This window comes from Pteropus medius, unplaced genomic scaffold, assembly GCF_902729225.1.
Source record: "Pteropus medius unplaced genomic scaffold, Ma_sr-lr_union100, whole genome shotgun sequence".
Taxonomy (NCBI): Eukaryota; Metazoa; Chordata; class Mammalia; order Chiroptera; family Pteropodidae; genus Pteropus; species Pteropus medius.
In genome coordinates this window covers 1,106,110-1,131,860 of record NW_024344372.1, presented here as the reverse complement: position 1 = coordinate 1,131,860, position 25,751 = coordinate 1,106,110, and the positions used below count along the sequence as shown (strand labels likewise).

The 25,751-nt window shown below is 36.4% G+C and overlaps 1 protein-coding gene and 1 pseudogene across 1 annotated transcript in view; both read left to right on the top strand.

Moving 5' to 3' along the window:
* Nucleotides 1-2,057: 2,057 nt before the first annotated feature.
* Nucleotides 2,058-25,751, top strand: part of FMR1NB (FMR1 neighbor) — a 35,236-nt gene continuing 11,542 nt past the window's right edge. The window contains exons 1-4 of the mRNA XM_039870591.1: nt 2,058-2,199; nt 16,292-16,408; nt 19,477-19,617; nt 20,972-21,068. Of these exons, the coding sequence (XP_039726525.1) occupies nt 2,058-2,199; nt 16,292-16,408; nt 19,477-19,617; nt 20,972-21,068 (497 nt within the window). The remainder of the gene's footprint in view (nt 2,200-16,291; nt 16,409-19,476; nt 19,618-20,971; nt 21,069-25,751) is intronic.
* On the top strand, nt 9,664-9,782 carry LOC120608698 (uncharacterized; annotated as a pseudogene).

The window sequence follows — 25,751 nt, the reverse complement described above, 5'->3', positions numbered from 1 at the left end:
AGCCCATAATTTGCAGAAGGGCTCAGAGAGCACAACCCATGAGGTGGTTGAGAGCTGAGTTTCCAACCTGTGTCCTCTAGCCTAATCTCCCGTGACCTCAGGGCAGCTGCATGGTGCCTGGTCATACAATCATTTTGCATGTGTGTTACAACATGAACAAAGTTGCTGTTGGGTGGCAATTGTTCACGGGTCTCTTGAGTTTCTGCATGTCTTGGGAGAGCTTCTGTCCTTTGTCTTTGATCCAGTAGTCTTGCATCCTCTGCCAGCATCTATGAAACTGCAGCAGGCCACCTTATAACTCAGAGGTAGAGTAAAATCTCAGATGCTTCACAGTTCCTCACAGTTCTAAGTAGTAGTTTCAGAAGCTATTAATAGTGTTTTGTGAGACAGACATCTTCTGGTCAGTTTGGGAAAAACTGAGGCAAAAAATACATTAAAAGAAAGAAAACTGGATTCTTTTCTTGTCTGATCCTTTAATAAACTAAAGAGCATTATGAATTGCTCCTGGATGTGAGGTTGGGGTGGGGTGGGGTGGAGTGTACTACATTTCAAGAATTCTTTGCATAGGAAACCTTCCTTCCTTCTCCCTGTGGAGTGCCTACTAACATTAGAAAGAACAATACAATAAAATTAGTAGAAAGCCATTTGGAAAGCCAGAGTAAGACGAAGTAAAAATAAGGACGGAAATGCAGTTGAATGGCGTTAGTTTTGACATCCCTTGAAAACTAGAATGAGGTAGGCTAACAAGTATGCCAGTATCATCTACTTGGTCCTCGTGCAGGCTTGCCCAGACCAAACAAGTTAATGAGATTTCGTTCAAGGGTCAGATTTTAGAGCAAGAAGGGGCCTTAGAGACAATGCTAATGCTCTCATTTTACACATGCAGCAGGAGGGACCAGCAGGAAGAAGGCGCTTAGGATCAGTCAGTTCATTGGTGGCAAATGATGGGAATAAATCTAAGTGTTCTGAGTCACTCTTTGGTGTTCCTCACACATTTTATTCTCATGTTTCCTATTGTTTCATTTATTTGTAACTTATCTTTAAGGTCTCTGGAGGCAAATACCATTTTGTCTCACTTAAAAGCTCCTACTAGAGTGTAATCTACCATATTCGCTATAGTCACTGTGCGCATCCAACGCTGTCCATTACAACTTTCTGCTGTGATGGAAATGCTCCGTATTTGCACTGTCCAAAGTGACAGAGAGAGAGAGAGAGAGAGAGAGAGAGGTGTCAAGGCTGCAAGGCAAGGCACAGCAAGGCTGGGTGAAGATGGCAAGACACGCCAAGGAAGCACCGACCAGCGCACTCTGTTATGTGGGTGCTGGGACTGAGGAATTAATTTCTTAAGACCGTATACTTTTAATTAATTAAAATTGACATTTAAATAGCCCCATTTGGCTAGTGGCTACTGTAGCAAGCAAACGTAGGTGACCGTAGACGCTACAGTGTCTGTCATAGGACCGAATCTGAGGAGGAATTAATAGCCAAGGCTGGAGCCTGAATGCCAGTGAGGCCATTTTGTTGCTCTGTGACAGGTAGACATGTTCCTGGCTGCAGGCCTCGGGCCCCATTCATTCACTCATTCAACAATTAACAAGCGCTAGAAGAGCCAGGCCTTGAGTGGGGGAGGATGCACAAGACTCCCTAACAGCCGTTAAAAGGGGGCGGGGCTTGGGGACGAGGGCTACCACTTGCCAGAGGAATACCACGCATGCGTCAGTTCTCAAGGGCTGGCACGTGCCGCTGAGGGGTGCCACGCATGCGCTAGATCCTCAGGGAGGGCGGTCACGTGCCTCTGAGGGTTACTACGCATGCGCCAGCGCACGAGGTCTTCTTCGTCCCTGGCCGCCGGCAGTAAAGCATCTTTTCGGCTAGTCGGAGTATGAGTCATGCCTTCCGAAGGGAGGTTGCTGAGAGGGAGGACCAGGTCGAAGACCAGGGCGTTGCGTGCGGCGCGCTCAAAGCCGAAGATTTCTGAAGCTGAGGCGAAAATCGGTGAGGAGACCTCCGCGGTGGAATCGCATAAGCGGGGAAAGAGCTCGAAGAAGCAGGCCATCATGGCTGCCACGCCTCAGCCCAGCCGTAAGGAGTTCCTGAGCGGCCTGAAGCGCCGAACTCAGATGTGGTCCCAGAATCGCTTCAGGGTGGTCCTTCTCACCCTCTTCGTCCTGATGGGGCTGTGCTACTACATGAGTCCTGGTGAGTGTTTTTTCCTCGGCCGGGAGGCAGGCTACCGGGATAGCCATCCGAGAGCCTGCCCTCGGCCCACCCCTCCACCCCTCCACCCCACAGGCCTCCCTCTCTCCCCTTCTCCCTTCATAATCGTGGACCTCATTCGGCTTTCCTCAGAAAGCAATCTGGCCCAGACTTTTCCTCATCGATCACTGACCTCCCTCACCTCCCCGCCTTTTTAGAAAAATAGAGGCGAAATTCACGGAACGTAAAATTATTTTACAGTGGACAGTGCATTTTAGTATATTTAAACGTTGCACAGCCACCACTTCTATTTCCAGAATATTTTCATCACTCCAAATGAAAACCCATAATACCGCGGTTCCTCCCCATTTCCCAGCCCCTGGCCACCCCCAATCTTCTTTCTCTCTTTACGGATTGGCCTAGTTTAGACATTTTGTGGAAATGGTAACATATACTATTTATCCTCTTGTGTTTGGCTTATTTTACTCGACATAATGTTTTTGAGATTTATCCGTGTGGTGTGTATCAGGTCTTCATTCCTTTTTTATGGCCAAATAATATTTCGTTGTGTGGCTGCATTGAATTTTGTTTATCCATTTATCGCTTGATGAACATTTGGGTTATTTTCAGTTGTTGGCTATTATGAATAATATTGCTGTTCATGTTCAAGTTGTTGTGTCAACATGTTTTCAGGTGTTTTGGACATAGACCTAGGAGCGCAGTTGCTGGATTATATGGGAATTGACTGTTGAACTTTCTGAGGAAGTCCCAGACTGTTTCACAAAGTGGCTGTGCCATTTTACATTGTCACTATCAATGTACGAGGGTCCTAATTTCATCATTTGTTACCATCTCCACTTTTTTTTTCATTTTTATCATTCTAGCAGGTGTAAATTGGTTTCTTATTATGGTTTTCATTAGTATTTCCATATTGTCTAACGATGTTGAGCATCTTTTTATGTGCTTTTGGATATTTGTATATCTTCTTTGGCGAAATGTCTATTCAAGTCCTTTGACCATTTTTAAAAAATCATATAACATTCTATTTTTAATTTTAATTTTTATTAAATTTGTTACAGTAAAATTGGTTAATCACATTATATAAATTTTAGGTGTACAGCATTATAATACAGTGTCTATATACTCAATTGTGTGCTCACCATCGGAGGTCTGGTTTCCTTTCGTTACTATATATTTACCCCTTTACCCTCGCCTTTGACCATTTTTAAATGGATTGTTTGTGGTTTTGTTATTGAGTTGTAAGAGTTTTTTATATATACTAGATATATGATTTATAAATATTTTCTCCATTCTGTAGGTTATCTTTTCACTTTCTTAATAATGTTTTATTTTGATGCACAAAAATTTTTAATTTTGAGAAAGTCCAATTTATCTATTTTTAAATTTTGTATCTTGTGCCTTTGGGGTCATATCTAAGAAGCCATGAAATCATGAAGATTAATTTCTGTGTTTTGTTTGAAGAGTTTTATGGTTTTAGTCCTTATATTTAAGTTGTTGATCCATTTTGAGTTAATTTTTGTATATGGTGTGTTAAGGGTCCAACTTCATTTTTCTGCATGTGGATATCCAGTTGTCTCGGCACCATTTGTTGAAGAGACATTCTTCATTCCCTGCTGAATGATCTTGGCACCCTTGTTGAAAACAAGTTGACTATACATTTATGGGTTTATTTCTGGACTCTTAAGTTCTGTTCTGTAGGTCTGTGTGTCTATCCCTCTGTCAGCACTATACTCTTTTGATTACTGTAGCTTTGTAGTAAGTTGACAAATCAGCACATGTAAGTCCTCCAACTTTGTTTTTTATTCATATTGTTTTGAGTATTTAAGAGCCTTTGCAATTCTGTATAAATTCGAGGATCAGATTTTCCATTTATGCAAAAAGTCCATTGGAGTTTTGATAAGGATTGCGTTGAATCTGCAGATCACTTTGGGCAGTATTGCCATCTTAACAATATTAAGTCTTTCAATCTGGAACATTTGGATGTCTTTACATTTATTTATGTCTTCTTTAATTTATTTCAGCAATGTTTGGAAGTTTTCAAAAGTCTTTATCCTCCTTAGTTAAATTTGTTCCTTGATATTTTGTTTGTTTGGATGCTATTGTAAATGGAATAATTTTCTTAACTTCCTCTTCAGATTGTTCATGCCTGGTATATAGAAGCACAACTGATTTTTGCATGTTGATCTTGTACTCTGCAACTTTACTGAATTTGTTTATTAGCTCTAGTAGGTTTCATTGTGGACTTTTAAAAAAATATTCAATATGTAGAATTATGTTATCTGTGAATGGAGAGTTATACTTCTTCCTTTACATTTGGGATGCCTTTTATTTCATTACAGTCTTAATTGCTTTGGCTAGAACTACCAGTACAATGTTGAATAGCACTGGAAAAAGAGGGCATCCTTGTCTTGTTCCTGATCTCAGGAGGAAAGCTTTCAGCCTTTATTATTGATTATGATGTTTTCTCAAATGCTTTTTCTGCATCAATTGAGATGATCATGTGAATATTTGTCCTTCATTCTATTAATGTGGTATATTACATTGATTTTCTATGTTGAACCACACTTGTATTTTTGGGATAAATCAGACTTAGCCATTGTGTATACTCTTTTCAATATGCTTTACTTTTGGTTTGTTAGTATTTTGTTGAGGCATTTTGTATTTATAATCATATGTGATATTGGTTTGTAGCTTTCTTTTCTTGTGTGTTTGGCTTTGGTACTGGGTTAATAATGGCATCATAGAATGAGTTGAGAAGTATTTCCTTTTATATTTGGAAGAGTATGAGAAGGATTGGTATTAATTCTTTAAATATTTGGTGGCAATCATCAGTGAAGCCATCTGCTCCTGGACTTTTCTTTAAGAGGGTTGCTTTTTTTTCTGCTTAGCAATATAAGGTTTTTCTTTTTTTAATTTTTTATTTTTCAATTAGAATTGCCATTCAACGCTATTTTATATTAGTTTCAGGTGTACAGCATAGTGGTTAGACATTTATATATTATATAATTTATAAAGTGATCCCCTGGTTAGTCTAGTACCCATCTGGCACTATGCATAATTGTTAAAATATTATTGGCTATATTCCTCTGCTGTACTTCACATCTCTGTGGCTATTTTGTGACTACCAATTTGTACTTCTTAATTCCTTCACCATTTTCACCCAGCTCCCCAACCCCACTCCAGTCTGGCAGTCGCCCAGTTTGTTCTCTGTATCTATGAATCTATTTTTACCTTGTTTGTTTATTTTGCTACTTAGATTCCACATATAAGTGAAATGGTATTTGTCTTTCTCTGTCTGACTTATAATACCCAGGTTCATCCATGTCGTTGCAAAAAAAAAAATTTTTTTTTCATTTTTTATGGCTGAGTAATATTCTATTGTATGTATGTACCACAACTTTTTTATCTAATCGTCTTTTGGTAGACACTTAGGTTGCTTCCATATCTTGGCTATTGGAAATAATGCTGCAGTGAACATAAAGGTGCATATATCTTTTCAAATGGATGTTTTGGATTTCTTTGGATAAATAACCCAGAAGTGGAATTGCTGGGTCATAAAGTAGTTCTATTTTTAATTTTTTGATGAACCTCTATACTGTTTTCCATAGTGGCTGTACCAGTTTGCAGTCCCACCAACAGTGCACGAGGGTTACCTTTTCCCACATCCTCACCAACACTTGTTTGTTGATTTATGGATGATAGCCATTCGGATCAGTATGAGGTGGCGTCTCATTGTGGTTTTAATTTGCGTTTCTCTGATGATTAGTGATGTTGAGCATCTTTTCATATGTCTATCAGTTATCTGTATGTCCTCTTTGGAGAAATACCTATTTAGGTCCTCTGCCCATTTTTTAATTGGATTGTTTGTTTTTGTTTTTTTGGTGTTGTATGAATTCTTTATAAGTTTTGAATATTAACCCTTTATCTGATATATCATTGGCAAATATTTTCTCTCATTCATTAGATTGTCTTTTCCTTTTGTTGATTGTTTCCTTTGTTGTGCAAAAACTTTTTAGTTTGATGTAGTCCCTGTTAGGAAGTTTTGATAAGTGTTTCAATTCCTTTAGTTGTTACAGGTCTTCCCTGAAAATCTTCCTTCCCTAACCTTCTTTCACAAACTACTAAATCCTCTCACTAACTCTTATAAATGCCTTTCTTTCCTTCACGAATAGCTTCTCTTCCTCATTTCTCCTAAAGGCTTCTTTTCATTACCTCCCATCATATACTAACCTCCCTCATCTCACCACTCAAAGTACTAACCTCTATCACCTCCTCTCTTAAAGCTCTTCTGCCTCTAAGTTCACCTTACTAACTCACCTTACCTCACCTGTCAAATTCCTTTCTTTATCACCTCCCTTAACAGAGATCTTTCCTTGCTCACCTACCCTCACAAAAGCCTTCCCTTCTTTCATGGTTACCTTCCCATTCTCCTCTGACCTCACAATTGATTTCACTCTTTCACTCTTCCCTCCTAGGCCTCCTTCTCTCAAGTACTTGACTTACTTACCTCCTTGCTCAAAGTACTAGCCTCTTTTATTTTTACTAATAAAGGCCTTCTCTTTGTCACCTCATTTCACAAATATCTTCCCTCTCTTACCCTCTCAAATGCCTTCCCTCCCTCATCACCACTCCAAAAGTTCTTCCTAATCTTCAGTCAAGGTCATTTCATTCTTCACCTTCCCACAGTGACTTTCTTTTGCTCACCTTACGGGCCTTGTCACCCCTTACTCAAAAGCCTTTCTTCCTTACCTCACAAAGCCCTTTACTCCCCTCATTCAAAAGTCTTCATTCTCTCACTTCCCTTTTAAAATGCCTTCATTCTCTTACTTCACATTGTCTTTCTCTCTTTGATTTACCTTTTTCACAAAGGCCTTCCCCCATCAGTCAAAACCCTTCCCTTCCTTATTTACCCTCATCTAGGCTTTCATTCAATGCCCCCCTCAGATGTCTCTTTCAGTCCTTCAAGGACTCCCCTTCTTCCCCCCACAGGTTTTTCCTCCTTTACCACCCAAAGTACTCTTTCTTTTCTCCCCAAAGTCTTCTTTTCTTCCTACTAAGCGGTCTTGCTCCCTCAGTTGTTTCACTCAGTCTTTCCCAAATCCTCTTCCAACTCTTTCTTGCCCTGCTTCCACTCAAATACTTTTCCATTCTCTGTGGCCTGTTCTCCTTAGCTTCAAAATGACATTCTCTAAAGGGTCGTCTCTACCTTACCTCCCATGGTCTACTCTTCCTCCCAAACCCCTCACAGTGACATTCTATTTCCTCATCTGCAAAAGGCATTGACTTTATTAAAGTCTTCCTCCATCCCTCGAGTTCCAGCCTAAAGCCCAAAGGTCTTCCACTATCCCCACCTGTAATCTCAATGATTTCTCTCACCCTGTCCTCCCCAGAGACCTTCCATCCCCTAACCAAGGTCCTCTAACAGTCAAAGAAGGAGTCATAAATTGGGCAGAGGCATTGTAAGTAAAAGGAACAGAGATCTCTATCTGTTGTGTCACAACTGTATGGGTTTATAACTTTTTGTGAGTGGTGAAATTCAAAGTTAAATAAAATATATGCTATGCGTTCTTTTATCAAATATTTTAAATAAGTTAGAAAAGTATTATTTCTGCTCCTTAAAAATATTTTAAGATGCTTTTTAATTATGGTTTACAAACCATATTACTTCATATTATTCAGATTAATTTTTTTCTGCTCTTCATCTAAAATACCAAAATATTTCTGAATTACTTTTACTGTATTTTATATGTTAGTTACAAATACAAGAGCCTTACAAACTGAGAGCTTTCTCATTCTCTGAAAAAGTAAGTTAAAAAAACTATACATTTTGTTATTTTTTTCTTAGTCCCGTGAATTCTTCATTTCTCTATTTTTATTTTAAGTAGAACTCTTACAAAAAAAGAATTTTGCTATTCAGTGTGATTTATTTCCACAAGGACCTTTAACAATATAGATTTAACATATTTTTCCTAAAATAGCCCATAGTTCATTCTTTATATTGTCAGATTTCCCAGATTCCCAGGAGGTAATATGTGACTGGATAGATTAAATTTCATTTTTTCATTTAAAAAGATATAATTTAATATAACTAAATACACTGTGTTATGGGTTGAATTATGTCCCTCCTCTACACAAAAAATGTTGACATTTTAACCCCAGTACCTCAAAATGTGACCTTATTTGGAGATAAGGTCTTTATAGAGGTAACTAAGTTAAAATAAAGTGGGCTCTTATGATTGTTGTCCTTATAAAAAAGGGACATTTGGACACAGAAGTAGAGATTTATAGAGGAAAGACTATATGAATAGACACAGGGATAAGACAGCCATCTACAAGCCAAGGAGAGAGGCTAACCAACCCTGTTGACATCCTAATTTTGGACTTCTAGCCTCTAGAATCGTAAAACAATAAATTTCCATTGTTTTGAGCCACCTAGTTTATGGTGCTTTGTTACAATGAACTTAGCAAACTCATATATACTGAGAAATAAGATAATTTGGCCATGGCCCTGGAATATCATGGTGAAAGCATGGACCTGGTCCTAGAGCTAAAATCCCCTTTCTCCTTCCTAGACAGACCCTTCTGAGTTCTCTTAGATTTAATGCCACCAAGGGTAATTGAGGTTGAGGGACCTGAGGTAACTCTGAAATATCTCCACTTTATATTGTCATTTGGACTCCCAAGCCACATTGTTTTTCAGGTTATATTTATGTAGAAGATGTATAGACTAGTGGCACACAGGATGAGGAAACTAGCAGACTGGAGACTGGGAGTTTGATCCCACCTTCTCCACCGGTTCTCTGTAACCAGTTGGGTTAGTCCTTATTGCATATCCTTTTCAGGGAGATAAAAAAGGAGAAATAAAGATTGAATAGGTAATATTTTCAGAAGGCTTTATCTCCATGAACAAAACCAGGCGACTAATTTCTGTATCATTATATTAGAATACTTCATTTCTCTGCTATCCTTGAGGAGAGGATGAGGCAGTACATATAGATAGAAGGTCTGACTGCCTGCCATGTACCTCATTAAGCACCCAGCTTGCTCTTGCTTTAACCATTTGTGCATGTGGTGTAGTTGAAGGAGTTAGGAGACCGGAGTTGTCTTAATTCTACCACTGACTCGATGTGTGACCTTTGATGGGTCACTTTAGAGAGCTAGGCTTCAGCGACCTTGTCTAAATAATTGAGATATCACTAGATGGGTCTTTCTCCTGCCTCAGTCATTCGTATATCACCTTCGCAACTCTTAGTTATCTTAATGCTACCAGTTATTCATATTTTTCTTTAAACTGCCTCGCTTTTTTACAAAAATATTTATTTTTAAAGGAAACTGCAGCATAGCTATAAATGAAAAATTGGTCATATTTGCTATCAAGAGAATTATTTATAAAAATAAATATCCTGAAAACAAAGTAATGTTATTAAATTTAAAATTATAAGCAATGTCTACAGCCATGCCACCCTGAACATGCCCGATCTTGTCTGATCTCGGAAGCTAAGCAGGGTTGGGCCTGGTTAGTACCTGGATGTGAGACCACCTAGGAATACCAGGTGCTGTAGGTGTTAAATAAAATAAAATTATAAACAATGAGAGACATATGAGAAAATATTTACTTCTTTTCCATTGTACTAAGTACTTCATGTATGGCTTAATTTAATCCTTACAGTCCTCCAAAATACATATTATGACCATTTTGCAGATGAGTAAACTGAGGCAAAGAGAAGTTTATTGACTTTCTCAAGTTTACCAACTAGGAAGTGGCAGAGCCAGGATGCAAATTCAGGTCTATTTGAGGCCAAAGCCCAGAAAGATGATAGTCTAGGTAGACCTTCAACTTACTAAAGCCCAAGCAGAATCTTTTCCAAGCTGATACCATAAGCTACTGCTCCCATTCAGTCAACTCATCTAAGAGACCTTGCTGCAAAGCAAGGCTGCAACATAATTTGCAAAACAAAAATGCAGGGCTTCTGGTTCAAAATTTATTATGAATTTCAGGAACATTGAAGCAAAATTGGGGCCCTTCTAAGAACCAGACTCTGCAGATTGCACAGGTCACATGCACATGAAGTCTGCAGCTTTGAGTCTGTTTTCTTCTCTTTGAAAAATAGTTAGATTTTTAGTATTTTTTTCTAACAGGGAATTTTAAAAAAATAAAGATTCTTTGTGACAAGCAAATATAATTGGCTCTTTACCTTTTCTTGCTGCCATTTAAGAAATTTGGCTCCTAATATTTTGTTTGCTGAGGATGTTAATGACTTTACACATGCAAATTAGAGGCTTAGAGAACGGAATTATTCTGCACAAGAAAAGTGATGGGGAAGGGAAAAGAGGTTAGAGCCTAATAGGGTGGAAAGGAAGATCTGAGAAGACCTGGGTGCTGGTGGAGAGAGGAGAGGAGGACAATTGCTCCCAGGGACGAAGTAACAGGGATATTGTTTGATGACATGGTAGTTTTGATATACTAGTGGTATACATATTTTTGTACACTTTTAAAAATACATAAGGAACAAAGGTTAAATACATCTATAGATATTCAACTATGTTCCACCCACATTCAACTCATGTGATGCTGATGGTACTCATATCACACTTAGGGAAATACTGCTTAAGTTAATTTGTAAATAATTTTCTTTGTAGGGAAGAAACTAGGGGTAGAGGACAGGTTAAACATGTTGGAGACTTTTGGTTCAGGCCTCCACTGATGGTGCCTATCTGAGCAAATATTTAATTGCCTCCTCCATTTCAAATACCCATTGAAATGACCAAAAGTTCTATAATGGTTGAAAACCCAGAGAACCAAGAAGGATGCCATCTGCCATCAATATGCCATAAGTTTGGAAAGCTTTCTGAAAGATAGAAAGAAGGCCAGGCCAGACACTACTGAGAGAATTTGTAGCAACCTGTGTTTTACCTCAGGTTAAAGCCAACCCTATTAGACAAGGGCTGGAGCCTAAGGTACTCGAAATTGGGGATCAGTCTCTATCCTGGAGGGACCCCAGAGAGCACACCATTGCGGAAGATAGCCTAGAGCGGAGGTCCCCAAACCCCAGAGCCTCAGACTATATGTGGCCTATTAGGAACCGGGCTGCATAACAAGAAGTGAGCGGCTAAAACTTCATCTGTATTTGCAGCCGCTCCCCAGCGCTGGCATCACCACCTCAGCTCCACCTCAGATCCACCTTAGATCATCGGGCATTAGATTCTCACAGGAGCACCTGTCCTTGGTGCCAAAAAGGTTGGGGACCATTGGCCTAGAGTGAAGACTCAGGCTGCCGTGTGCTACTACCAGTCAACATTTCCTTTAGATGGTGTGCTGACAAGGGCATTGGGAAAGGTAGGCACTGAGTGAACAAATGTCTATGCAAAACATAGGTCCAGTTGAGGTTGCTTTCAACTGTAGCTCCTATCCTGTATGGCATAGGGCAGTAAGCCCTCTAATCTGGCAAAGTGTGCCTGGCAATATTTCTTTTCCCCTGTGCTGGAAATACTCTTCTCAGCCCTTTGTGTGCCAGGCTACTTCGAATCCTTTTTTTCCCTTAATTTAAATAACATCTCAGAGAGGCCAGCCCATATTTAAAGTAGATCCCCTACCTTATACTCTATTGGAATCCACTTCTTTCGTAGCACTTACTACAATTTGTAATTATTTAATTTGTTACTGTACTTCATTTTTTGTCTATTTTATCCACTCTATTGTAAGCTCACGAGGACAGGGATCTTATCTGATTTATTCACTGATATATCCCCAAAACCTATAATACAGTAAGCAATAAATACATATTTAATTGGATGAGCAGGAGTTAGTAAAAAAACAAACAGGACAAAATGCGTTATTTTTAATATTATCAAGATATGTAATATACAGTGAAGACAAAACTGTAATGAATGAACATTTATGCATAGGGTGGAAATATATAAAAGAAATGGTTTTAAAAATTTTAGAAATGGACAAAATTGCAGTCATGGTGGGAGACTAATACATATCTTTTAGTCCTTGACAGAAAACATAAAGATATTGAGCATTCGAATAATACAATTTAGTTTGATCTAACATGTATAATAAAGTTCATATTCAAATAATAAAATTCATATCACAATAAAGTACCCTACAGGCTGAGAATACACATTCAAATGGATGTGTATGGAAGTTGGCCTCATCAAAATTTGAAAATGGACATTTTCATTGATATAAAGGACATTGAAAAATTATAAGTGAATAGTCTCATGATTTAATCCGAATAATTTTTTTAATTGAAGAAATGATTTAAATTTTTCCCCCTGTCTACCTCTCCTTCCCCTCTCCCTGCTCCACTCAGGTAACCACTAGTCCATTGTCCATGTCCATGAGTCTCTGTTTGTTTGCCCTGCTCATTTGTTGTTTTTAAGTTTATATCCCACATATAAGTAATATCATGTGATTTTCAACTTTTTTTGTCTGACTTATTTCGCTTAGGATGATTATTTCAAGGTCCATCCATGTTGTCGCAAATGGCAGTATTTCATCTCTTCTTATGGCTGAGTAATATTCCATTGTATATATGTGCCACAGCTTCTTTAGCCAATCATCTGTCGTAGGACACTTTGGTTGCTTCCATGTTCTGGCCACCGTGAATAATGCTGCTATGAACATTGGTGTGAAAATATCTTTTTGGAGTGTTTGGGGTAAATACCCAGGAGAGAGATTGCTGGATCATATGGTAGATAAATTCTTAGTTTTTTGAGGAACCTCCATACTGTTTTCCATAGTGGCCGTACCAAGTTGCAGTCCCACCAGTAGTGTATGAGGGTTCTTATTTCTCCACATCCTCTCCAACATTTGTTATTACTTGTCCTGTTGATCATAGCTATTCTTACAGGTATGAGATGGTATCTCATTGTGGTTTTGATTTGCATTTCCCTAATAGCTAATGATGTTGAGCATCTTTTCATATATTTGTTGGCCATTTGTATGTCCTCTAGGGAGAAATGTCTGTTCAGGTCCTCTGCCCATTTTCTGATTGGATCGTTTGTTTTTGTTGTTGTTGTTGTTGTTATTGAGTCGTACGAGTTCTTTGTATATTTTGGATATTAGGCCCTTATCGGAGGTGTTGCTTGCAAATATATTTTCTCATTTGGATCAAATAATTTTTATATGTGAATGATTTTCTAGGAAAATTAAAACTAAAATTGATTCATGAGCACGAAGGAGTGAAAAGTTGCTAAGGAACTACCCCCTCCACAGAATGTAGACTCAGGTTATTTATAGATGACTTTTCCCAAACTTTTAATAGATTATTATATTTCCTATTCTGTTTAAGCTGTTTCAGTATGGAAAAAAAGATGGGAAACTTCCAAGATTATTTCATGAAGCAGCTATCATCCTCATGCCAAAACCTACAGAGATAGCACGCAAAAGAAACCTAAAGCATTAACACTTGTGGGCTTATTTCAGGAATGCAAGAATAGTTTAATATGGGGAAATATATTGATATTTAACAATTAATATGCAGAGGGAAATATGATCATGGCAGTAAATATTAAAAGCATTTGATAAAATCCCACTTCCATTTTTGATTAAAATGAAACAAAACAGCAACAGAAAATTTGTAGTTAACTAGGACTAAAGGACTAGATCCTTAATTTAATAAAAATAAAATCTAAAATCTATCTTTAGCCAGCAGCCAAAGTTACACTTAATGATGAAAAAACAGTGCATTTCTATTAAAGTCAGAATTGACTTGAGAATGCCCATTGTCATAGCTATTATTCACCTTAGTTTCAGAAGTTCTAGGCAATGTAATGAGAGAAGAAAAATAAATGAGCTGTTAATATTGGAAAGAAGGGAGACAAAACCATCTATATTTAGTGATAATATGATTGTATGGTTCTGGAATGAAACCGAAGAACAGTGAGAGCTAACAAGTGTCAGGTAGTAAATTAGAAAATACACAAACCAAAATCAGTAGCTTTTTTATATATCATTAGTATTCATGTAGAAAGTGTGGTAAAATAGATCATATTCACACAACAATAAAATATATATGATATATAGGAATAATCATAGTTAGAAAGGTATAGGACTTGTATGAATGCAACTATAAACCTCACTCAGGGAGATAAAAAGAGACTTGAATGAGTAACAAACTTATTCTTGGGTGAGAAAATATTGTTCAGGTATCAGTTCTCTCCAAATGAGTCTACATTTGACTGAATTCATGTCTAGCACAAGAGACACACAATAAATGTGTTTTGAATGAATGTTAAATAAGTGAACATAATTACAATAAAAATATTATTTTTTTTGATTTGACAAAATGATTCATCAGTTGAGAATAAAATTTTGATAATGAAGACTAATGAAATGATTGCCAGATGAGTTATTAAAACATAACCATAGAAGATAAATTATGACAGTGGTATTGGTTTGGTGTATGAACAGATAGATTCATGGAACAGAATAGTAAGTCAAGAAACAGAATTTGGTGGTGATGTCATAAATAGGAAAGGATTTATTTAATAAGTGGTGTTAGGACAACTGGAACATAATATATCCCTACTTCATAAAGTACTTCAAAATATATTTTAGGTGGATTAAAATTTTAAATTTAAAATTGAAACTATAAAAATGTTAGAAGGAAATGTCAGTATATAAAATGTCTTTCTTAAACATAACCTGAAAGGCCGAAATAGTAAAGGAAGAGACTGATATATTTTATTACACAAAACATTTTAAACTTTTACACTTCTCAAAACACCATTAAAAAATATGATAGCTGGCTATCTTGCAAAATATGGAACATATGTGCCAGATTAAGGGTTAAATTCTCTACTCTGCAATTCTTGTATGAAAGATGTAAGCTGATAACTAAAGATACAAATTAAAACAGAAGAGATACCAGTATTCTGGCCATCAAACTGGAAATAAGGGAAAAGGTGAAAGTGCAAGAAAACCAGCACATGTCCCACTATTGATGTACCTTGGTTAAGGTCAGGAGCCATTCACTAAGAATTTTTCTTAAGAGATTTTTGTGTATATCTGAAAATACATACCTCCAGTGATAATCGTTGTATGTTCTTTATTTAATTTCTAATTGAGGTATAATTGACATATAACATATTACTTTCAGGTGTACAACGTAATTCGATTCAATATTTATATATGTTGTGAAGTGATCACCATGGTAAATCTAGTTAACATCCTTTACTATACGTAGTTACATATTTTTTTCTTGTGATGAGAACTTTTAAGATTTATATTTTTAGCAATTTTCAAATATGCAATTCAGTAATGTTAACAGTAGTCACCATGCTGTACATTATATTCCCATGGTTTATTTATTTTATAACCATAGGTTTGTACCTTTTGATCCCCTTCACCAATTTCTTCCACCCTTACCGCCCCACCTCTGGCAACCAACAATCTGTTCTCTTTATTTATGAGTTCTATGCCATGTTCTGTATACCAATAAATTGTAAACAACTCAAATGTCTTTCTTTGGAGGAATTATTTGCTCAGTTATAATAGAGCCATATAATGAAATACCGTGAAGTTATTAAAGATAGTGTTGGAAAATATTTAACGATACGGACAAATTCATCTTATGGTAACAAAGATGGATATCGTTTCCTCTTACATAGGAGGGAATCATGCAAATGAAACTAAAAGCAGGTTGTTTGAAGTAGTGAGGAAGAAGGATAAGGAAAGACTTACCGTGTCTCCTAAGGCCTTGGTTTTTATCAGTAAATAAAAAAGCCAACATTTTTTCCAGGAGTTTCCATGACAGAGTCTGATTTAGTTGGAATATTTACTGATTCCAAGTTGTTAATTGGTTGAGCCTCTCAGTGTTAGCACTGCTTGTCAGAGGCAGGTTCACTATTATAAATCAGTTTACAGTGCAACAATGGGATGTGTCGGCCTATAATCTAAGCTTTTTGACATTCTGATTATTAATGGTACCTACGTTGTTATGTGATGTAAGTACAATATCTGTTAGCTCTTAGACTTTCCACAATCAATTGAAGCAAAGATAATTACTATAGAGAGTTATAAATGCCTTCTATGTTGGGATTAATAATTTCGCTTTTCCTTAAGGATTCTTGAATTCTGTGTTGCCAAACGAATATCTGTGGAGCAATGAAGGTCCTAGAGGAGAATCTCTGGAAGAAACTTCTACATGGGTGTCTATGTTACATTTCTTCTTTCCAATAAGTAAGTTCTTGTTTGATTTTTTTCCCTCCCAATGAATGCCCTTGTTTTGAAAATAATAGTTAAATGTTTGGTAGGCAGTGTGGTCTCCTGGCATTGGAGTGGGATAGGCCTGACTTTGCCCTTTGCCTTAGGCAAGATTATCTCTCTGAACCTCACTGTCCTCAGCTTTAAAATAAAAATATTTACCACAAAGAACTGCAAGGATGAACTGAAACAGTATTTGTAAGGCATTTCGTAAATGTTTGTTACTCCTTCTCAAATATCTAAACCTTTCACAATTTACCTTAATGGCATTGCCTGAAATTCAGTCACTGACCCAGTTTTGTGAAATCAATATCTCTGTGGCATTAATCAGGGTGCTCTGTGGCTCTGATGTACGGAATATACCAGATGCCTTCCCATCTGTTTTAATGATAAAAAGTTCAGGTTTCAAGTCACATTGTCTTTTGTGATTCTGTATATAATGTGTTTATCAAGCACATGATGACCCCTGAGAATTATTAACTACAAATAAACACGTTTCGTTTTGTACAACATGCGGTATGCTTTCAAGGAGAAGCTTCAAATAAATTGACATGTGAATTATTAAAACCATACAGAATTTATTCTAATAAAATTTATTGTGCATATATAAACACAAAATTATATCCATTGTTTAATTCCAGACTCTAGCACTGAATTCTTCTTTAACCTTGCATAAATCTCTTTGTGTTTCTCTATACTGGTTTCATCAAGTATAAAACAAACATTTTAACACCTAGTACCAATGAGAATAACAAAATACACTAACTCTTTAAATAAATTAAAAATGCTGCCATGGCCAAATTGAGTAGAGAAAAAGAAATCTGAGAATATGTTGTAAAGCTAAAAATAGTGGTTTATTGAGTATCAAAGTTGGCCATAACGACAAATGATGATTTAAGCATTAGAGCTCATGAAGATAGCAGATGTAAACTGTTCCATAGTTATCTGTAACTACATTATACCAACACTAAATCAGCCTTTAAAAGGTCTAAATGAGATAATTATCTGCATGTCCAAAACGCTCCTCCAACCTGGAACAGTAAATTGAGTCAAAATCAATTGTATGAGATGTTTTTGCCCAATGAAATCAAACTGTTCCATTTTAAAAGAACATCTGACCTAGATTAATTCAAATCTTTCAAAACAGTGATTACATATTGATAAAATATATATGCTGTCTTCTTTGAGAAGAATCACTACAAGTTCATTAAATGTGAAATACTTTTAACCAATTTATTTCCTCCCTTGTATAATTGAAAATGAATACTCTTCCCACTTAAGCACAAAAAAAAAAAAAAAAAAAAAAATCTGTCGTTTGTTATTAGGCTGTTATTGTCGTTTGTAAAAGATTCATCTCTTGGAGATTAAAATGATAACCTTGAGACATACTGGCATGGAAACTTGATTCTTATCCCTCTGAACAAAATTACATACTTAAACCTGATAAAAATTGTTCTACCCTTTTGATTCTTCAAAATTACAAGTGTTTCTTAGTAATTTGAATCTGGAAGTTAATTTTAGTATCTGACATAAAGTCCATCAGATGCAATTTAAGTATAAAATGACAGAAGCTCAATATTAGAAGAGACCTGAGAGATCATTTAGTCCAGTCTCTTACATGATTTAAAATCTCTTCTATTATTTTCGTTCTTTGTTCAAAGTGCTCTTTGAACAATGCCAGTAGTGACAAACCCAGCCTACAGGAACTCCATCCCATCTCTGACTTGGCCCTGACTGTTGTTACCCTTTTTTTGTGTGCTGCCCAACCTGAATGTGGTATTTCAGATGCCAACCTGAGGAGGAGAGTCTCTCTTGGCCTGGTAGAACTGAGGAACGGATTGCCTAGAGTATATAACAGCAAAGTAGACTAAACTCTCGTGTGTCTAAAATGTTTGGGAAAAGAATATCCAGGCCAACTGGTAATGAATTAAATCTGTGACCTTGCACAAGTTACTTTGATCCTTTACGTGTTTATTTTTCAACTGGAGGCTGTAAAACTCATTTTGAGTTTGTAGTGAAGATTAGAAGTAATGTGAATAAAGCAAGATACCTAGCCCAAATAGGTGGCCTAGTGAATGGTAGCTATTATTATTTTTACCTTAGCTTCAGGAATTGCCAGTCTTTAAAGAGAAATATAGTAAAATATAACAAAAGGTAAAAATATGCTTATAGCCACTATATTGTTCTTTGCTGATGTTGAAGTGCTTTAGAGTGATCATAAAACATCAGTTATTACTTTTCTCAGGCTGTAGTTGTTGATCGTATTGGAGGTGGAACCACATCTCTGCTAGCTTTAAGCCATGCTGTAGAGGTTTTCTTATAGAATAATAGTCTGATATCTGCCTTTTTAGTTGTCATTTGTTTGTCTTATAAAGCAGGATGTTAAAAAAAATCAGCTGCTTGAACTTGTGATTATAGATTTTAATATGTATGAATTTATTGCAGTTGCATGAATCTTGGCCATAAATCTTTGCCTGTTCAAAAGTATAGAGTCATAACTTAAGTCCAAAAGGAAGAATCTTAAAACCTTTGCTAGTGCCAATATGATGTGTTCACAGAAAGTAGATCAATACCAGTAGTATTATTTACCTTTCTAGCAGTAAACTGTGTGAATTTTACTTAAATTCATTCTCATTGATGCATTAGAGTTTCTGTACCTTAGGAAAATTGAGTGAGAGGATGGCTGTGGTATTATTTTAACAAGGTGTTAGTTTTATGGGCATTTGGCCTATTCTTGTTATTTGGCTCCTTCTGTGTTATATTTGTAGCACCACTACCCAGCTTATGATTCATAGCACTTCTAACTAACTGCCTTACCAATGATTTGTTAATTTGTTTTTCTGCAGTTCATGTAGAATTAAAAATGTGATATTAAATAATTGTTGTAATTTTTAGTTTAGCTCTTTTCGGCATTCATCGCTATTTGTATATGTTATTCAATCTTTTCTTTAAATGTACTAATTAAATATTTGTTTCTTTGACTTTAAGTAATTATTTAATTAGGGAAAGTGCTTATTAATCATGCTGAATTTTGTTTCCAAAAGCATGTATTCCAAAGGAAAATCAGGAGTTGAAGGCTTGCAATGATCGGCGAGATCTTAAGGAGAGTGAATGTTTGGAATACAAATGCTGTTATTCATCATTAAGAACCAGTAACTTCAGCTGTTTTGCCCCATTAAAAGATAGTATGTTCATCCTCTTACATTTATCATATTTCTATTTTTAAAAATTGAATAAACATGTCACAATGGTGTAAATCTAAATTTGGATCTCTCAGTTTAACACATAAAGGGGGCTTGCAGCCCTAGAGCAGTACTGCCTATAGAATGTCCTGAGGTCGTTAGGCCTCTCTGTTCATGAGCAGTTTCTGCTTAGCCCTCAGATGTGACTGGCAATTTGAAATCAGTCTCATCTTTTCTTTTGCTTTAGTCACTGTCTATCTTGTCCCAGAGATTCCAGTCTCTGTGAGACGTAACTTTCAATGCTTGGGAGAAGATAGCAATCAACATGCCTTAGTTTGCTTTTCTCTTCCCACTTCAGTCAACTTCTTCCCGTTTATCTTGTCTTCAGCATCTCAGTATATGACAGTAGACCTAAACGTTTCTTGTTAGGGTCTGTTTATTAGTTTCTCTTTGTTTCATCATTTTTGAATTAGGTTCATCTCTTAAGATTTTTTTTACAAAGTTTTCAGACTTAGACCATTTGTTTTTGCTTCATTTGGGTAGTGGGGACGTATTACCAGTGAGTGCCGTGATGGACACATTTGATATGATTAAACGCTGACAAATACCACAGAACGAATGTATGCAAAGCAATGTCTTAGGTTAATATAGTCCCTATTCAATTTACAGCTCTTTGTTAAACATCTAGTATTAATCATGGAAACCGAAACCTGATCATGAATATAGTATTCCAATTTTAACACTGTCACATGGTGTTTATATTTCATTCATCAGTTTAGTCTTCGTATTATGTGTGAAGAGACATTTGGTTCTTGTAGAGGGAAAAATTGAACCACGACTTAAAGTTCCCCAATCATATTAGAATGCATTTCTGAATGAATATAAGAATAAAATATGCCGATCATCTGATTTGATTTCTTGTTTAATTTAATGTTTTACAATTTGGAAGTAAACATTTAAGAAGTCATTCTTTCATCAAGTTAACTGTTCACAGATAAATTCACTCTTCGAGTGCTCTAGGATGCATAACATATGGCCAAGGAAAAAACACACTTAAGCCATAGGAAGAAATAGAGAGTGTGGATCGTAATATTGTCAACAAAAACAGTAGGATCATTTTGTTAAGGCTTCCATTGGGAGGCGCATATTTAAAAGTGTAGTCTTTGGTTGTGTTTCAAGAACATTTCATAAACTCCTGCTACGTATAGTGTAGCAAGGATATTACCTGTCGTATAAGAATACCTCCTTATTTTACTTTATTAACTGATAGATGTTTTTATAAACACTTTATGAAAGCGCTCAGATTTGCTTCTCTTGCTTAAGTCATAAAAGTAACAGGATATAATTAAACCAACAGGGCCTCTGCAGATGTTCCGGATTCTTGGATTTGGTGTGATCAGCATGATGATCTTGGCATGTCTGCCCTTTTTTTGCTTCTCTCTTTGCCAGAGGAGGTAGGCAGACATAAACTTTTACTCTCTGATTGCTGTGTACTTGGATATTTCTATGTAGACACATTTATTCATATGCTCCAGAAACACAGGGATTATGTTTGGGTCTCCTTTGTTTAAAAAACAAAAAAGGTATCTTGGGAAAAAAACTTAAAAGTAGAATTACCATATTTTTTGAAATGCATGTTATTTTACTTTTTTCTAAAATTTTCAGACATCTTTTTGCATAGTCTATTCAGTCCTTCATCAAATAAAATCCCAATTGGAAAGACAAGTAAGTGAGCAGGAGGTGTGTGATGTGGAGATGGTTATTAACTGCAATTCAGAAATATCCCCAGAAGTGTTAGCCTCCAACTACCATTGGGTCTTAGAGCCTTGATTGGGCTTAAAGCCAATTTGTAGTAGATTTTCTCTTAGCATTTTATACAAAATCCCAGTGGGCTACTGGCATGGTGCTTCTAGGTTTTTTTAAATAGCTCCCCTCTGCTTGGATGGAGTGGATGTGGAGGTAGAGAGCAGGGCCAAGACTAGAGTGAGGTGAATGAGGCACTTGGAGGACAAAATTTAAGGAGGCACTCACTCTCAGGTTTGTGTAAGTGCAGGATTGGCACTAGCATGACCCTGAGAGTAATTACGTCCTTAAATTTTCTGGTAAAGAAAAGGTGCCTGTTGAAGATTAAACATCTTTGATATTTTTATTTAAGTTAATGCGAAAGTGATATTTGAGTTACAAAAAAATTATTTAAATTTCGGTGGAAGGTTTAGACTATATACATGTTATCTTATTTTCCACAAATATCATTGTCTTTCTTTTTCCTTTCCTTTACCTTTTCCCTTGAGTCCAATTAATGTGTCATATTCATCATTGTATTTTCAGTTTCCAGCAAGGTGCTTCATATACTGTGGAAACTTAATATATTTTTGTTGAATAAATGAGTGGTTGAACAAATAAAGAAATACAGTGGATGGGGTTGGCTAGCCTGGAAGGCAGTCCTATAGTAATTTAAACTTTCTCATTGCTTATATGACTTCCTCAGTCCATTTTGAAGACACTGTTGGGTCATATAGCCTTTCAGGTCTTCCAGTTTGCATATGACTATTGATTCCTTTCTGAGTTTCACTGGGTTTCTTATACTGATTGGGTAATCTCTATTCCTAGGCTTCTCTCATTTTCTTTCTCTTCTCAAGTGATTGGGAATAGGAGTGAAATTTTTGACTTTGTCCTTCTTCCCTCCAAAGCTTGAATTCATATAAAAAATGACTCATGAATAAAAATGAAATCATACTTGCTAGAAACTGGTGGCTAGAATAATGCTATGCAATTTAGAGTGTCTTGTATAATAGGACTAGTATAATAATTTCATCATGGCCCCTCTTTTGTGCTTCTGCCAAGGAGTTTTATGGGGATGTTCAGGTACACTGGGTTTTTCTCCAAAATGAATTTCAAATGAATATATTTCCTTCTATATAATATGAACTGCTTAAGATATTGGAACAGTGTGAATAATATATATACTGAACATCACAAATTTTGGTTTACTATGATTTTTTTGTTTATTTGTTTATTTATTTATGTTACTGTTTTATGTAAGAGTGGTATGTACCTTCGATCATCCTGAGCTGCTTGTTGTAGCCCCAGAGCAGGTGTCAGTTTTGTCTTGCTCCTTAGCTGAATTTCTAGGAACAATGGGTGGTTAAGGGTTGGAAGGGGCACTATTAGCTTTTCCTGGTAAGTCGATTTTAGGGGCAAGGGGAATAATTGTGTTGGAACAAAGATCCTATCCTCGATACCAAACAAGGAGCTTAAATGGCGTCCAAAGCCTGTTAAACTCCATTTTGAGGGGGGCAGCATCTCTCTTTAGAACTATCCCCTTAACTCACTTCCTGTTCATTTCCAAGAATAAACAGATAAAGTGTTACAGTAGGTACAATAAATGACCCCATAAAAGGGAAATAGATGTAGCAGTAAAATCAATATGTTAGCAGTTTAAAAAAGAAAAGTCAAACACAGTTGCCTGTCTAAAACAGAAAGGGCAAAAGCCAAATGCAGATCTGCAGTAACATGATCTGGCCCTTTTTGTCGGAAGAAGCCTTGAGCCATTGGAAAATACTCTTAAGCTCCTCCTGTTGGGTCCTGTCCTATACATCAGATATACATTCCTTCAGGAGAAAAAGCTGTTGGCCTTCAGTGATGGGCCAAAACAAATGATATTTTGACATTCCCCAGCTCCTGCAACTTGGACAGTGCCTTTTATTTATAGATCACCTAAGGAGCTAACAACTAACAGGAGATAGAGGGATGAAAAATGAGAATATGAGCAGGTAGGAGAAATGAAAGCAATTTGGATGAAGAGGATAATCACTTTCCAGAGCCAAATGTATTTCATTCTTTTGATGCCTAATTCATGCTTTCCACAATTGACCATATTCAGTCAGTGTTTGTGCTAGATATTATGGAGGATACAGAACTGCCTGAGACATAGGCCCTTCTTATAACGAGCTTAAATCTACCTTAAAATAAATCCGAAGCATGACATGTTAAATAGTAATGTAAGGTGGAATATAATTAAGAACTAAAATCAGTGATGACAATAACTCTTAAAAGTTACAAGGCAGTGTAAGCATAGGTAAAATTTCAGGATAGTTGTGGGAGGAGAGGGTAGGATGAGGGAGGGGGCCATGGGGGCTACCTGTAGGACTAGTCAAGTTCTCTCTCTCAAGTTGAACTATGGACATCTGTGTACATATTACTACTATTTTTATATTCTTAATATAAGTTACAAGATTGTAAATGTATTTAATGTTAATTGAAGGTATATTAAAACCCATATTCACTGTTTACAGTTAGGTACAAAATGTGTCTACCTAATAAAGATGGTAAGGAAGTACGTATACAGGTAACAGTGGCTGTTAGGGAATGAAATTATGAATGGTTTGTTTTTCTATTTTCTCTCATTTCCAAATTTTCAATTATGTGCTTACATTGCATTTTTTGAAAAACAAAGGAAAGAAAGGAATATTAAAGACAACTGTGACTGTAGAATAATTTAAGTGTCCAGTGGAGGGAGTGTATTTGCTTTAGAGGGTGATAGACTTCATCACAGAGGCAGAAGGGGAGATGGATTTAAAATGTAAAAGTAATGTGTTTGGAGAAGTAGATCAGTCCAAAAAAAATTTTATAGTCCCGAAGCAGTGAAGATCCGGATGAATAGGAGAGGGCAGGGTGGGCTCCATGGTGAAAGTGCTATTTGAGCTTTTCGAAGGAAGGACAAGATTTGGGTTCAGTGGGGAGGAGCCTTCCCACAGAATTCATTACATCCAAATAGAGTGTCTTCTCTATAGATACTCTTGTCATACCCTTAACTGCTTGTCATTTCTAAGCAGAGGGCTGAACTTTGCCCTGGAATGATCTATAACCAACTTTCTAGTTCATTTCTACTTGAGTTCAGGTGTGATATCACCCAGGTACACAGAGAACTCATACCAGCTTGAACTGGTTGTATATTATAAAAAAGAGAGCAGAGAGTATTAGTGAAAAGCTTTCTCAGAATTTGCTACTAATAGCTTTATTAAACTCACATATAAGATGCGTTTTGAAATTCATTACATCCTCAAGGTTATTTAAGATCTATTTTTATTCTCATTAAGAAGGATCAGAAGCCTCATTAGGTTTAACTGTCAGCTGGTAGGCTTAAGACTTTTGTAGTTATGAAGGAAGGAAAAGATCAGGTGAGTGGGGACAAAAGGAAGCAGGGGAGAGGGGTCTTTAGGGGGAGAGAGGAGATGGGAGGTGGCTGAATTGTTCCCATTAATAGAGTGCCCATAACAGTGCCAAATTCAGTTTCTAATCTTTATTTGTTTTTAAAGTTTAATCTGTATTCATATATTACTTAAGCATCTATGTATGATAAACAGATATGATAGTTGAGTGTGTACATAGCTTTGGTAAGGTGGAAAATTCAAACATGCCTATTAAACTCAGATTAAGTGCATTTTTATATTCTTTTTCTTCCTATCAGATTAAATTTGTAACTTCGAATTAAGAAAAAATTCAGCACTCAGTCTGAAAATGACAAAAATGTTTTCTTTCAATGAATAAAAGAGGCATGTTTTTCTTTAAGGTTATAGATCATCTGATACACAGATGATGTAAATTAGCACATCCCCCATACAATTTCAGTGTTGCTACTTGCCAGATGGCCGTTACTGAAAATTTCTACATTTAGACAAATCCTGCTGCGTGATTCTCTGTATTATAATGTGGTTTTCATTATGCAGATAGTCTTAATACCACTTACTTTTTTAGAATAGGAGGTAAAGAATTGGGAGTAAGTGTGTCAAAAATTGCCTAAAAATCATCACCCATTGAATTTTAAAAACAGGCATTTACATTTTCAAATCCTCATGTTTGTGTATTTCACTATACTGTACACTATAATTAGTAATGTTAGTTTGAAAAGCTTTATGCAGTAATTAGCCAACTGCTGAAAGGTTTGAAGTTCTTAGGATTATTTACATATGAATTCAGAGAAAATAAATAAAGCCTATAAATTTGAAAAGTATGGCTAAGCTCTAAGAACTGTGATAAAATATGATCGGATGAGAATGTAAGCAAATTGGAACCCTGCTCTAACATGAGTCACTACGGATTTGAAATTTGCAGAAAGCCAGCTCTTCTTGGACCCT